Below are 15,864 nucleotides of genomic sequence, written 5' to 3' on the forward strand. Positions count from 1 at the left end.
TCTAATCCACTCTTCTACCTGCAAATGTGAACTTAAAAAAAGCTCTGAAAATAGTACACTTTCTTTATTATAAAAACATCCTAAACTTTTGAAGCCTTTGGATATTCTTAACTTTTTGAGTTTTAAGCCTAAAAATTTTCAGAATATGTTCTTATTCTCCCTAATTTTGGAAAATAAGGGGTCTATTTTCTTAAGAAATCGGGTGTTTTAAAGTCCTTTAAGCCTAAAAAACGTTCTTAACTTATTCTTAATATTTTGGCAATCGAAGCTTTATATTCTTATCAAAAAATGCTTTGACAAAAGGTCGGTAAAAAGCCCTTTCTGTACTGTATTACCATCAAGGTCTTTTAGGTTTTTAGAATGAAATAGTTTGAAATCAACGGTTTATCGGATTAAATCTTTCCCAAGCTCTGAAATTACACCCATTGCCATACACTAGACTTTTCCTCAAAAGAAAAAAATCACCGCGAAAGGGTAGGTCTGAACCAGATAACGGAAGTGGGCATGTCACGATCATGCCGCTACAAGCAGCCGATTAGTTGATTAATTTTTTGTTAATGGATTGCATTTTGTAATAAGGAAGTGCAGCCAATTATCACATCCAACGATCGGCCTTTCACTGTGTTTCCTCTTCTCATTTAGAAAGGCAGTAATTGTAACTATCATTTTTTCATCAAGCTGAGAGCAAAATCTCGGTTAAGTTTAAGTGTTTATCATTTAACAAACGGAAATACACATCAAATCAGTTTGTAAAATCATTCTTTGAAAATGACATGCAAAGAAGAAATTTCGTACCCAGAGCCACGCAGTTGAAACACTTAGTTTTGAGAGTACCTATCAAGATATCATAAAAAAGGTCGAGCAGTTAAGGGCTGGGAACAGGTTTGATAAATGCGAAGAATAGACTGTATTTTTCTAAAAAAGCGATGCATTGTGGGATTGTTTCGAGTGTATCACAATAGAATTCCCTTGAGGAATTCCTAAGAGGTTTCTATTGTAATACACATTGAGTTTAAAGCCCGAAGGGCTAGAGTAGAATCTCTAACCTTTCTCAGGCAAGAAAAAGTGAAGCCTTAAAAAATGCTCCGTATTTTTGACGACAGATTGAATCTAGCAATTCCTTTGTTTACGATTGATATTTTTTTCGAAATTTAGCGGTATATTTTAGTTTCAATCTGTCATTTATGTAAAAACCAGGCCGCGCCTACTTTGGTAGGATTTGTTGGCTTCAAATCCTACCAAGGAGATTCGATTTATACTTCATTGGTAATACACTCGAAACAATCCCACAATGCATCACTTTTTTAGAAAAATCAAAAACTCAGATAAAGTCTATTGGGTAATTGGAAGCAAACTATTCCCAAGGAAGTAGTTCTTTCTGCCCATATATTGAAAAATTCATGAAAAGATTAAAAGGAAGCTGTTACCTTCTATGATCGATTGTCATTAAAATATAGCGAGTATCGAGGAAGGAAAATATATTGTTGACGTTTTTCAAAAGTTTGCTCCAAAGTTTAACCCTCACTAAGCCCTACATGTTTTTTCTTTTATAAGCATAACGTTTAATAGCATATGCAGGCTCAATTTTAGGTACCTAAACAATGACTCTAAAACATGTATTAAACAATACACGTGTTACCAGAAAGAGGATAGACTATGATTTTTGATGCTGTGCTGGGTGTGGTCTGTTTAGAAACATTGATGAACAATGTGATGGTAAACCTAACTCTTACGAAACAAGTCATAAATACTTTCTTTTCTCCCCACAAGAAACAACCGAAAAATGAAATACCTATGAAATCGATTACACAAGTTTTTAAGTAGGCGGAAATTATGCTAACTAAATATGTAATATTTCTGCTCTTATCAAAGTCTGATGCTGGAGAGGAAAACCTCGGTCATGACGGTATTAACTCATTGGAAACCCCTTATTGTAGAGAGAGAAACATGAGAATGTATCCGGTCTCGTAATTTTGTTACCAAGGAGAACCAGGAACAATTTTCTTGATCGAAAATATTTTCTTTAAAAGTAATTTGTCCATTCTTTCTATTTCCTTAAATATTTTACCACAAATATACCGTTTGCTTCCGCCATCTTGTTTGAAATGCGGTCAAGGATGATTTCGGCTTCCGGTAATACAGACAACGAACACAAGACGAAATAACAAGTTTACCAACTATTTTGTAATAATTCTCTCTAAAAATATATTTCTTATAACATCTTATTCAAACACAAATTTCCACACGTTTTTGACGTAATTAAATGATCAAAAAAAAGATATTTGCTTTCTTGAGATAAGTATTACGAAATTTTGCTCCTTTTTCTGCTAAATCAGGCTAAATATTGGTCTTCTAGTTGATAAAAATCGATACATTTGAAGCTACAGTCAACTCTCTCTCTCTAAATCGAGCATCTTCTATTAGAAACTTTCTATAATTCGAAGTAAATTGTTGTTCCCTTGAAGATCGAATTAGAGAGAGTCACTCGAACTTCAAAGCAAAGGCAAACGTAGAAAACCAATTCCATTCTTTGAACTAAATAGAAGTAGATAGGTGATATTTCAAACCTCTTCATACGTGAATTTTAAAAAAATTCGTTAGAAATTAAATTGGGCCCCAATAAAAATAGCAAAATACTCCTTGCCGAGTCTATTTGGTCTAAAAGTTATTTAAAAAAAAAACATAAAAAGTTAACTTATAAAAGGTGCGTACGTAAAAAAATCTAGCCAACCCAAAGGATAACGAAGTCATAATTACCTAGAAAAACCAAAACTACTAAAATTCGACATTTTTGAGTACAGCAGCACCAGATCCTGGCTCGGTAGCAAATAGAGCTTCTTTGACTCTTTCCCTTCGTGTCGGTTGCGGATCATAGTATTGTGTTTTCACTTTGGATATGAACTCGTCCACTTTTTCGGTAGGAACAAGAGAGACGGTGCAACCTCCCCAACCAGCACCCGTCAGTCTGGAGCCAAGTGCTCCAGCATTTCTAAAGAGAAGTAACAAACAAGACATTTTTATTTCATCCGATTTGCATTTCCGTTTGGGTCATAAAATTCACTTCATAAATCGACAATGTTTTTGTTTTAGGTTTAGCTCGTCAGCTTACACAGAACGTTGTTTCAACGTTCATCTAGCGTTATATGGACGTTGTGAACGTTAGATAAACATTGAAACAACGTTGTGTGCCAGACGGCCATTTGAAAACGCTGTCCATCTATGATGTTCGTAGTGAAAAAAATTCCAATACTTATTTTGCTTTATATAATTTCTATCGTTGAAAAACGTTACTATCTTCTTATAGTTAACAGACACAGCAACCGCTGTAACGAACTTAATGAAATGAACCCATTTTCATGAGGAAATACATACCTGCAAATTTCCGTCAATTCATCCAGTTCAGCGCAACTGCATTCGTAATCTTTCGAGCAACTCTCTTGACTTTCATTCATCAAATCCCCTAGAACCTTGAAAAAAGAATTTGTAGAGTTGAGCAGCAAGTCGAGACAAAATATTTCGTTTTAAGGAGTTCCATACTCAGAAGAATGGACTAGTTCCCTGAAAAAACCGAAATCCTGGTAGAACATTTTGTTACAATGTTGTGACAATATTTACAGTGAAAAAACACCCCTGTCTCAAAGCCGCGGTGGAGATCCTTCCTAGTGGGGATGAACATTTCTATCGAAGTTTCAATGAGGATGGAAATTCTATTGTTCCTGACCCGATAAATCCAGTGTGCATAGTTTTTGGAGTGTAAACTGGTTCTCTTATACTTCAAACGGAGATGAAAAGTCAATTTCTTAATGGGGATGAAAAAGTAGGGTATTTTTTTACAGTGGGGCGGGTGTCCCACTGGGTCTGCGACACAGGAGTGTCAGTGTAGAAAATGCATTTACCATACCTTGGTTTTATTTTCAACATCTGAAGCACAAACTTCTTTATATCGAAGAACACGATTGGCTTCTGAATAAACATGTTTAGCACGATTGTATAATTTGAATTCTTGTGCTTGTGCTGTGGTAGGGTTCAAACATTCCGTTATCAATTCATCGTCCTGTCAAAAAATAGCAAATGTGCAAAAGTTTTTTAAAATCGAATTTGAACATTTATTGAAGACTCTCCACTTCAAAGATTTAGAGTCAGAATTTCAAAAACTCAAGAAGGTTCAAGACAAATCTTTACTCTTTCGAGATATTTTCAATATTTTTTTTATCGTAATACACTCTTCACCTAGTAAGCGATCAGGTCGGATTTGCATATCGAGACAAATAATTATATAAGTTTATTTTACAAATTGGTCAATGATAAACTTTTACTTACCGTTATTTCCAACTCTTTGCAAATTTCTTCTCGTGTGTATGGAGTTTTATTCAACATTTCGACCAGTTCAACCCTAAAAAAATATATATTCATCAGAAGTCTTGAGAAGCCAACGCAACTTGGTCATAAAAATATTTGCCTAACTATTATTTGGTAATCCAAAAAGTTTTAAAAGACAAGAAAATATTTATCACACAAAAACATTACCTCGATACGAGGTTCGAGCTTAATAAAGCTAGAATTATAGTTGTAGAACAATAAACTCGGTTTACACGAAATTGATTCTTGGTGATCTAGATTGAATGTCGCAAGTTTTTGTTTCTTACTTACATTTCAGGTAAGGTTTTTTCTAACACATTTTGAGTGTCAACCAATCTTCTTGTTTTTCTCCATTCTTTACCAAATTTCTTTGAAAGAATCTACAAGAAAAGATAAAGTGTCTAAAATCCTGAAACTGGACAAATTATTACTAAAATGCAAATTCAAAAGCATCAAAATCAACTCGAATCAATCTATAAACTCAGAATAATCTTCGAGTGGTCAGGTAGAAAAGGGTTTTACAAGAAAAAACTCAACAAGCTGAAGGGTTTTACCCTCCCCCCATGGTTTGTAGGTAAAAACTCAACAAGCTGAAGCTTCGAAAATAAGTCACTTGAGGCACAGTAGTGGAGTTGGTATCGATCTTAGCTGCCGTCCGGGACGTCGGGATTCGATTCCATCTCGCTGTTTTGGTTCACTAGGCAAGTGAATACACCTTTAGCCTTCCTGTTTTAGTCTTCTACCTAGGAAGGCTAAGAAAACTGCATGCATATCGATGATACCAGAAAAATTTAGTCCTAGCCATAAAAGATAAGTCACTTGACCCTGAAAAACATATTTCTAATCCATTTAAAATATTTTTCTGGTAGCTTTTGGTATGCAAACTTCAGCTCATTGGGAATTTCTTTTCCAGGTTTCTCCAGAACTATAGTAAATATCTCAAGGTCTATAGAAGTTACCTGTGCAGCAATACGGCACTCAGAAACACGTTTATTGTAATATTTTCCAGGATCTTCGGATTTTGTCATCTCCCTCTAAAAATTTGAAGAATTAAAATCTTGGAAAATCAGACGGGAAATTTCTAGTGAAACATTCTCCATTTAAAGGTTTTGTTTTTAAATAATGGTGATATCGTTTGCTTACTCGTCAATTTTAATCTAAAAGCTTTTTGTTTTGAATTGACACGGGTGTAGAGCAAGATTGGTCAGAGAGAGAGGAAAAGAAAAATAATTTTTTGTTTATTCAGCACTCATATAGCAAATGGCAGACACTGTCCTGATATGAAATTGTGTCTGATATGAAATTGTGTCTGATATGAAACGGTTTTACACTTATGTAAAAATAAAACCATAAACTTGGGTATGGAAAACCATAACAAGTTAAATTGTCAAGATGGAAGAAGCAATTTCAAAATATACTTTGACATTTGAAAGAAAAAAACACGGCTAAGTGTATAAAGAATTTTTTTCAGTACGTGAGTAACAAGCTTTACAATGAGAGAGGTGTTTTCCAATAGCCAAGAGTTAAAATAAGAATATGTAGTAGGAAAATGAACTCACAGTTAAGTGATTAGAACTTACTAGAGAATTAGCGATGACAAACGATACACCGTTCGGTAGTCGAACATCAACAGCACGTAATGGATTGAACTCTACAAATTTCGCCTGGTAAAGTAGAATTAGAAAATGACGTTTTCAGTACCGTTTGAAATGTAATATGAAATTGGTAATAATAAAAAGACAAGGGAAAATTTATGGCTTTAAAGATGGATGAGAACGCACTTATAGCAAGAAAAATTGTTCGAATATCTGGTAATATCTTGTATGGTGACATTTAAACGTTGTTAAATAACTTTGAAATAGTCAATTTCAGGAAAAGAGATCATTTCTAAATTATCCTCCCGGTAGTACCTAAAAATGTTGTTTTACAAATTTATTTTAGAATAAAATACTGTTGACATATTTTTGGGTTGAATGATTGTGATTTGCTCTACAAGGGTCTTTTGATAAAAATTAAAAATATCTTACAGTTCCTTTTTCTGCGAGGTATGAGATAGCCTGGTCCATACTAAACAGAAAAGAATCTACAATAACCACTATAGAGCAAGAAAATTAAGACAAATAAAGAAATCATTTAAAATTACTCATTCTTCGGTCTATCTTAAAATGTCTAAAAAATTCCAAAATTATCTAAATTCTAGCACAGTCAACACTTACCCTCCACCTTCAATTCCAACATATTTTTCTGATTTCTGGCAGGCTTCACCCAAAACAAGCTACAAAAAAAGCATAGAATTCACAGATTATAAACCGAAAGTTAGACATTATTGGATACATACGGATAAATTGGGGTAAAAAGATCTGATAATATATAATCAATACTGGGTGGCTTGGAATAAGTACAATTTTTAAGCACAGAGGAGCAATGTCATTAAAAAAGTGAAACTCAGAAGAAATAGTTAAAGAACTTACCCTTGAGAAGCTTTCATTATTTGCTGTCATGGAAACAAGAGCTGAACAACAAACTAGAGCAGAACTGCTTGAAAGTCCAGCACTCTGAAATTAGGGAAAATGATGGTTTTTAAGGCTATAAATGAAAGTCAATGGGAAATAGTGTGCTGAATAATGAAAACTAATTCCCTCTCTGAGATCTCCTCTTTTCTGTGGTCTACTTTAAACATGATTTAACGAAAGACATTGTTACCTTGGGAACAGTACCATCAACAAGCGTCTTCATCCCTTGCAGACAATCAATACCTTGAGCAAGTATTGCCTAGGAAAAAAATAACAATAAAAATAGCAGAAAAGTAGTAGTATTATTGCTTACCTTGTTTCAATTTTAATATAATACTGAAATAAAATGGGACAGACATTTTCAATGACAATTCCTTTTCCCGGATAGTAAAATAGGACACATTTTGGCCAAAATATAGGACATCTTAGGAATGGAATGTTTAGAACAAAAATTGCCCTGAAATTAGAAAAATTAATACAAATTTAATCCTTTTCCAAAGAAATTGCGGAACATATTTATTTTTGTTGAATTCCAAGGAGAAAACTGTGTTGAAAATTCAGACGATGCTGCATCGGCAATTATTTCAGTGATGCTCTTGCATGTGCACTAGCCCCGCATTTGTATGCGCATGAGTAGTAAAAACAAGTGCAAAAAAATTAGGAAAACTTTTTGAAATGATAAAATATATTTAACCAAAACACATTTTTCACACCACAAGGAGCCTTCATTGATACTAACTCTTTCGAATGTTTTTATGCATATATTCGATTGTAAATTTGTTCGAAATAAAATTTGATATTTTTTGTTTACAAAAGCAGTAGAATGCGAGGTCACATCTTGAAGCTACTTTTGATCTTTCATTTTGCTTAGGCTTTAGAATATTGTTGCGTAAAGAAGTAGCTTTTATTCATCTGACCTAGCACGGAGATGTCGTCCTTTCTGTCGCATTCTTTTACCCCATAACATTATCTTTATCTTTAAGACGTGAATAAAATATGCCTTTTCAAGGAAGAAATTTCAGGAAAAATAGCTAAAATGTAAAATAAGAAGCATATTATCCTCAATAATTATGAGTAGTATATTGTTCCCAAATTTCGAAGTTATGTACTTTCCCTAAGAATGAATTAGTTAAAAATACCTTGTGTCCACATAAATAATAATCATGCCAATCGTGTCCTTTGATTTCAATGTCTTTCAAATCAACTTCTTTGTCTCTAAAAAGCAGAAAAATAAATAAGGCCCCTCTCTAATCATCCGTATCTGTAAACTGATCTTGGTTGAAGAAAGGGTAGTGTCCTACCCTTCTTCAAATAAAAACTAAGAAAGAGGCATAAGCACTCCCAAACCTTTTTTCTCTTTTATGAAAGGGGAAAAAACAACAAAATCCATTGAAATAGAACTGAGAAAAATTCTCTTTTCTATACTATCTCGATATATTATCCAGCCAATGAACATTTTAAACAGTTTCTAGGAATCTATACATCACTCACTGCATTCCGTCAACAGTTGTTGACATTCGGTATTTTCCATCATTGGACAATGAGCATGCTATAATGATATCTTGTTCCAATGCCATTGGTAAGACGCCATATCCACAGTAATCAATGTGTTCACCTAAGTTGTTAAAAAACATTTGAAAGAAATCTCAAAAGTCTTTAATATCAATTCTACACCCTCAATAATGAGCATTTTGGCTGAGGATTCTTTTATTCTTATTTTACTATTGTTTTTAAGTCATTCTTACAATGCGCAATATATATTTCGTTTAAATTCATCAAAATTAAAATTTTATATCGCTGAAAATCAGACGAATTCATTATGCCTTGCGGACGCAGTCTAAGTGAGTTCACTTAGAGCTGCGGAACGCAGGCTAAGTTCTTGTCTTCTGTTTTCCAAGATGGCGGATGCTGAAGGAATAACAGAAGTGAAAAATACCACCAACCAGAATAAATCCGGGGATATCTCGGAAATCGACAACAAAAAATCACCTAAAAGAGGAAGATCGAAATCGAGGAAAAGAAGAAGAAGATCACCATCATCTTCAAGCAGCTCGTCTTCCAGCTCAAACAGCTCAGAATACAGCTCAAACGACTACAGCTCATCACCAGAAAAGAAAAAGAAGAAAAAGAAGAGAAAGAGCAGTAAAAAGAAAAGAAAGAAGAGAAAGCACAAAAGAACGAAATATGATAACAGTGCAGAGGAAGAGAAACCTGAAACAAAGTTGTTCAGTGTAAACAACAAAGCCAATGAGTGGTACTTAGATAATCGATTAGCAAATTACATCAGAGACAACAGTCGGACATACATTGTTGACAAAACATTGGAAAGTGACATTTTGGAAGAAAATCCAGTCCCTGAAAACATCGAACCAATCATGAAAATAGATCAAACTTTCAACACTTTCTCACAAAAGAAAGGATACTCTGGCTCTAAAGCTATAGCGAGAGACAAATCCATGCAAAGAATAGCTGGAAAAGTGAGAGACATCATGGGCCCTCTAGCCAAAATCTGGCAGAGAGTAGAGAGAACACGTGCACAGAAAGACACTGGCACGCCACAATATATAGATCTTGAGGAATTAGCCCTCAACTTTCAACATGCTATGTTGCTTCTTGGACAGGCAATAAATGCCACAAACTTCTTTAGAAGAGAGTCAATCCTAACAACTTTGGGTGGCAAAGAAATTGACATCGGATCCATGCTTCGAGAAATCTACGTCTCTCTGAACTAAAGGAAAGCAAAGAACTTCTCTTTGGAGAAAGCTTCATGAAGAGTGTAAACAAACAAGCTAAAACACTGAACAAGACGGCCAGTCAAATACTGATGCCCTCGTATAGTTTCAATGATGTAGGAAGAAGGAACCGTCCAAATTCCAATCAGCCCAATCAAAGAGGCTCTTCATCGAGACACAACTACCACGGTGAAGAGCAAAAATCAAATGGTACCTCAAAGGATCAACACAAGACAAGAGGTAAGATCTTCTTATCCAGCACCTCAAATAAAGGGGAGACAACAAACTCAAAAAGTCTTGCCACAAACAACAAACCACCAGGCCAATTATCTGCCGAGTGTGGAAACAGACTCTTTCTCCTCCAACATCAGGAGGAACGAAAACCACCTGAATTTAAACTTGAGCAAAATATCTCCAGGGATAACAAGTGATACTTTTATGGACCTACCTGGTTATCAAACTAATCATTGAACATTGAAACAATGAAACACATAAGACATAACTGGTCAAAATACAAAAACATAAAGAAAAATGAAAGCATATCTATTGAGAAAAACTATCAATACTATTTTTGAAAAATAAATAAAAAAGCTATTAAACGCTTTTCTTTATAAAAACAATCCACTATCAGAAAAATGCACAGCTTAATAAATAAGGCTTCCAGAAAACTCAAACCATCGCGCTCTACCGTGACATTTTCTTCTTTTAGAAATAATGATAATAAAAATATTAATTAGGCTAAGAACATTGATCTATGCTTATAAAATATAGCGATTCTTATAGATAAAGATTCGTTTTTCAGCCACAGCCAAAAAAATAATAAGTGTTTCTAGAAAACTCAAACCATCGCGCTCTAAGAAAATTCCAAAAGAAATACTTTTTGGATCAGAAATGAGAAAACAGGTGGAGAAAGAAATCCTGACATTGTTGGAGAAAGGGGCTGTGAAAAAAGTCCCACACAAGGAAAACCAGCTTTTATCAAACTTGTTTCTAGGGGAGAAGAAGGAAAAAGGGACCTTCCGCCCACTTAAAAGAGTTAAACTCAAATATCCCATACGAGAAATTCAAAATGGAGACTCTAAAAGATGTGAAGGACATACTAAAGCCAGGGGACTTCATGATCAAAATAGATCTCCAAGATGCATATTTCTCGATTCCATTGAACCCTAAATCCAAACAGTGGGTGAGATCCCAATGGGAAGAGAGCCTGTACGAGTTCCAGTGCCTAATGTTTGGGTTGGGTCCAGCACCGAAAATATTCACGAAGCTATTAAAAATACCCATTTCGTTATTGAGAAGAGTGCAAAAAAGAATGGTAATTTACATAGACGACATTCTGATAGCAGCATCCGATTCCCGGACAATTCCCCCTGGTGAATTCCCCCCCAGTAAATTCCCCCCTGGTGAACCCCCCGGAAAATTCCCACCCGGTGAATTCCCCCCTGGTGAACTAAAAAATCATGTAATTTGAAATAAGCGATTTTACTATTTATCTTCTAAAAATCTGTGTAGACGACTATCATGTAAAAATCTTTCAGTTTTTTCTCAGAATAAAAAAAAAATGGGCGTTGTGATTGTTAAAACTTTGTAGACTATCCTGTAAAAATCCTTGACCCTAAAATTGGAGGTTCGTTTCGAGTGAAAGTTTTAAATCAGTCTCTCTAAGGGTCGGAAATTCAGGGTTTTTAGGAAATTTTTTGATTTCTAGAGAAAAAATTGTAATAAAGTCTCTCTAAGGGTATGACTTTTTTCAAAAATCGAAAAAAAAAAATCCAAAAAGTCTCTCTCTTCAGCAAAAATCAGTCTCTCTAAGGGTCGGTTTTCGGAGGTCCCGCCCGCACATACCTCTCATTCGCTAACCGTTACAGTCCATGATTTCGAAACTTAAAAACACATATGAAAATATATGGGTGGGAATTCACCAGGGGGGAATTCACCGGGTGGGAATTTTCCGGGGGGGGGGGGAATTCACCAGGGGGGAATTGTCCGGACACCCAGCATCCTCACCAGAGGAGGCAATAATAGCAAGGAATACAGCCATTCACCTCCTACAAAACTTGGGGTTTATGATAAATCACAAAAAGTCTGTCTTGGAACCAACTCAAACATTGGAGTACCTAGGAATCACCATAAACAGCCAGACAATGACATTCTCCATTCCAAAAGAGAAACTAGAGAGAATAAAGGACCTATGCAAAAATCTGAGAGAAGAGAAGAGAGTGACTTTGAGGAAATTGTCCAGTGTGATAGGAAACCTAATGGCCACTGCCCCAGCCTTCACACCAGCCCCGTTACAAGTGAGATTTTTACAAAAGTGTATGGAAGAGAATCTGAGGAAAACCTCCCAGAACTACGAAGCCTGGATAACACTAGATCAGCTAGCAAAGGAAGAGCTGACCTGGTGGATAAAAATCTGAAAATTCTGAATGGGAAACCAATAAAAATTCAGCCACCAGATCTAAAAATGAGCTCAGATGCAGCCAAAGGCCAACAAGGGGGTTGGGGAGCCCATTGCGGGAAAATCTCGACCGGGGGTCAGTGGGACCCGGAGGAGAGGGAGATGCACATAAATATTCTAGAATTGAAAGCAGCCTCCCTAGCGATCAGAACCTTCACAAAAAATCTGAACAGTATAACAATCCACCTACTGATAGACAACCAAGTAGCCTTAGCTCACATAATCAAAATGGGGAGACCAACAAACTTAACTTTACTGTCAATAACCAAAGAGATATGATCTTACATGATTTCCAAAGGGATCACCCTTACTGCAGAATACATACCATCAGAACTGAACAAACATGGAGACTTCAAGTCAAGGAACTGCATGGATTGGGGGGATTGGAAAATAAGTCAAACAATCTTTCAGAGACTGACACACCTTTGGGGAAAACCAGAAATCGATCTTTTTGCCTCAAGGACCTCCCATCAAATACCAAAATATTAAAGCTGGCACCCAGACCCATTTTGTCTGGCAGTGGATGCAATGGTACAGAAGTGGGATCAAACAATCCTTTATGCCTTTCCCCCATTCTCTCTGATAGGGAGGTGTCTGGAAAAATTAAGGAAATCTCCAGCAACGATCATTCTGATAGCTCCAATATGGATAACACAACCCTGGTACCCGGTATTATTAGGCATGCTCACAGCCCATCCCAGAATAATCATAACAACAACAGAGAGCCTGAAACACCCATCAGGGAGTCCAAATCCACTACTGGAGAACGGGACCCTAAGGCTAGCAGCATGGAGGATCTCGGGGGTGGAAGGAAGACAGAAAAGTTATCAGAAACAGCTGAGAAGCTTGTCTTCAAATCCAGAGCAGAGGGAGCTAGAAAGCGTTACAAATCGGCCTGGAACAAATTCGAGTGCTGGTGTAGTGGGAAACAAGTTGATCCCCTTTCATGTCCTTTAGAGGACATCATGAATTACTTGATCTCCATGTTTGAGGAGGGGAAAGAATATAACACTATCAACTTACACAGATCAGCAATCTCTTCACTACACCATCACGTGAATTGGACAACTGTGGGATAACACCCAAAGCTAAGATCTTTAATGAAGGGAATATCAAAAGAAAGACCCATAAAACCTAAATACGTTCATATATGGGACGTAGACACAGTCCTAAACTTTTATAGAAAAGAACAGAAAACCAACTTCTCGACCTCAAGAATCTCTCAATGAAACTGACAATACTTTTAGGATTAGTTGCACCTAACAGAGGCTCAGAAATATCAGAATTAGATATAGACATGATGGGGAAGTCAGAGACCACGTACATATTCCAACTAATCAACCCTATGAAAACATCCAAACAGGGGAAAAGAAATAAACCAATAGAATTTAGAAAATATGACTCAGAAAAGAATATTTGCCCAGCCCTACTCTACTCTACTTTAGAAGAATACATAAAGAGGACAGAGAACATTCGAAGTAATAAAACAACCAAACTCTTCCTAAGTTACATGAAACCCCACAAATCAGTAGGCAAAGATACCACAGCGCGTTGGGCAAAGGAAGCTTTAGTGAAAGCAGGAATAGATGGAGAGATCTTTAAACCACATTCTAAGAGGGCAGCATCAACCTCAAAGGCTTACGCTAAAGGAACGAACTTAGAGGATATCCTAAAAATGGGGAATTGGACTAACAAATCAACCTGGCAAAAGTTTTATCACAAGGACTTTAGCATAACTGAAAAGTACCAAAATTTAATCGTTATGAGGGGCTTTAAATAAGGACTTAGCCTGCGTTCCGCAGCTCTAAGTGAACTCACTTAGACTGCGTCCGCAAGGCATAATGAATTCGTCTGATTTTCAGCGATATAAAATTACAAAATTTCCGGAGGCCGAAAAGGAAATTAAAATTTTATAAGCTGAAAATCAGACGAATTTATTCCCGTCCCACCACCCTACTTTTATCAAGGATTTTGATTTTCATGTCATGTAAAACTTAATTTTTCAGGTCACAACTTCAACAGAAGAGGAGGCAGAGGTAGAGGAAAATAATTGCATTGTTATCTACGACTTTATTAAGATAGTTCTATTTTACTGAAAAAAAAAATATATATAAAACGTTGTTATTAAATTTGTTTCCCCTGATTCACAAAATGTAAAGGGTATATTTAGTAGATCAGATTGGCGGTAAAAGGACTATCAGGCTAGAGCCTTCGTTTCACTTCACTCTTCACGGGTATATTTAGTAGATCAGATTGGCGGTAAAAGGACTATCAGGCTAGAGCCTTCGTTTCACTTCACTCTAGACTGCGTCCGCAAGGCATAATGAATTCGTCTGATTTTCAGCTCATAAAATTTTAATTTCCTTTTTGGCCTTCGGCCTCCGGAAATTTTGTAATTTCATCATATTATCCCTCTTTACTATGGTCAATAAAAACTGTAAAAAAGCTTTTTAAAGAGCGTATAAGAGCATCGAAAAAAATATGCACGTCAAAATACTTATCATACGCATAATAAAAAGGCCATTATCAAACAATTAAAATAATTACCAATAATGTTGACCCTTCCAGGTGCACGACAATAAAATGTTGGTTCTTCATCATATTTCTTTAAAAAGTGATTTCTGATTTCTTCAAGCCTGTTAGCATAAAATATGTTATTATTAAAGTAATGTAAGAAGAATTAAAACAAGTTAAATTTTACGCGTTTCTTTTCTAAATCTTATCCCACAAGATTTCTTTTATTGTTTAAATTGCAAACAATACAAAGAATAACAAATCAAACTTCAAAGAAAGTGTGATACATTGTGTATATACTGTAATTTGTTTCTAAAACATTTAGGTGAACTTTTATAATCCCAATTTCCCTTAAAATAAGTCAAAGTCTATATTTGGTAAAATATAATGCTTACCTTTCTTTAGCCACAGAGACATTATTGTAAACATCTTCAAGTCTTGAATATACAGATGGTGGTTGATCACCCATTTTTCTAGAGAAAAAAAGGTACTTGCAACAAAATCTTCATTTTTTAATTCAAAATAATCAAATATTTTATATTGATTTTATCAATTTGTGTTAAAAAACAAAGCCAAGGGCCATATAGTATTCTAGACCTATTCTTGGGTGCGGATTTAATATTTTTTTATACTTGATGTTATTTCATGTATTATACTATTTTCAGCCAGCGAACCAACCACAACTTTAAAAGTATCAGATATCAATAAAACTCTAAAATTTGTCCTTCATAAAAATGGGGGGTGTATTAAGGGGTCTGCAATACTGAATTATTGGCAATACTGAATTATTGACAATACTGTAATACCGGAAAAAAGAAACTCAAAATACTAATTTCTGAAGAGAACTACTACAACTTCTAAATTCATACCAAAGTAATTGGTGGCATATACGGTTTTCACAGCTAATGAAATTTTAAGATTGAGTTTATTTTTGAGCATAGAAAGTTTTGAAGTACTGCTATACTAAACAGACAAACAACTTGATGATAGTTTGAAGGGGGTCAGAGTTTTGGCACAATTATGGTATGCCAGTCTGTGGTGACAGGTTAAAATTAAGTTAGGAAAGCAAAAAAGTCTCAGTTTTCTCAACACTAATTTTAAGATTAGACCTTTTGCCTTGATGGTAGCGATATAATACTACTAGTTGATTGTAATAAAAAATAGACCCCCCTTTTGTGACATTTTTAGTGTAAGCCACATATCCATTCATAACTTGAGAACAGTATATGGTTTACAGTTAAGATTACTTCCATATTGTGTTAAGCTGAGGAAATTTGCTTTTATTTGT

At 35.4% G+C, this 15,864-nt stretch overlaps 1 protein-coding gene across 1 annotated transcript in view; it reads right to left on the minus strand.

Moving 5' to 3' along the window:
* Positions 1-2,178: 2,178 nt before the first annotated feature.
* The window catches only part of LOC136800040 (N-acetylgalactosamine kinase-like), a 39,337-nt gene continuing 25,651 nt past the window's right edge, over positions 2,179-15,864 (minus strand). Inside the window, exons 3-17 of the mRNA XM_067056656.1 lie at positions 14,972-15,049; positions 14,610-14,698; positions 8,364-8,487; positions 8,012-8,087; positions 7,063-7,131; positions 6,831-6,914; positions 6,576-6,634; positions 6,387-6,426; positions 5,940-6,023; positions 5,319-5,393; positions 4,651-4,739; positions 4,321-4,393; positions 3,902-4,054; positions 3,373-3,467; positions 2,179-2,989 (exon numbers count right to left, since the gene is read on the minus strand). Of these exons, the coding sequence (XP_066912757.1) occupies positions 2,776-2,989; positions 3,373-3,467; positions 3,902-4,054; positions 4,321-4,393; positions 4,651-4,739; positions 5,319-5,393; positions 5,940-6,023; positions 6,387-6,426; positions 6,576-6,634; positions 6,831-6,914; positions 7,063-7,131; positions 8,012-8,087; positions 8,364-8,487; positions 14,610-14,698; positions 14,972-15,045 (1,398 nt within the window). The 5' untranslated portion in view covers positions 15,046-15,049 and the 3' untranslated portion in view covers positions 2,179-2,775. The remainder of the gene's footprint in view (positions 2,990-3,372; positions 3,468-3,901; positions 4,055-4,320; positions 4,394-4,650; positions 4,740-5,318; positions 5,394-5,939; positions 6,024-6,386; positions 6,427-6,575; positions 6,635-6,830; positions 6,915-7,062; positions 7,132-8,011; positions 8,088-8,363; positions 8,488-14,609; positions 14,699-14,971; positions 15,050-15,864) is intronic.

This window comes from Clytia hemisphaerica, unplaced genomic scaffold, assembly GCF_902728285.1.
Source record: "Clytia hemisphaerica strain Z4C2 unplaced genomic scaffold, Clytia hemisphaerica genome assembly, whole genome shotgun sequence".
NCBI classification, from domain to species: Eukaryota; Metazoa; Cnidaria; class Hydrozoa; order Leptothecata; family Clytiidae; genus Clytia; species Clytia hemisphaerica.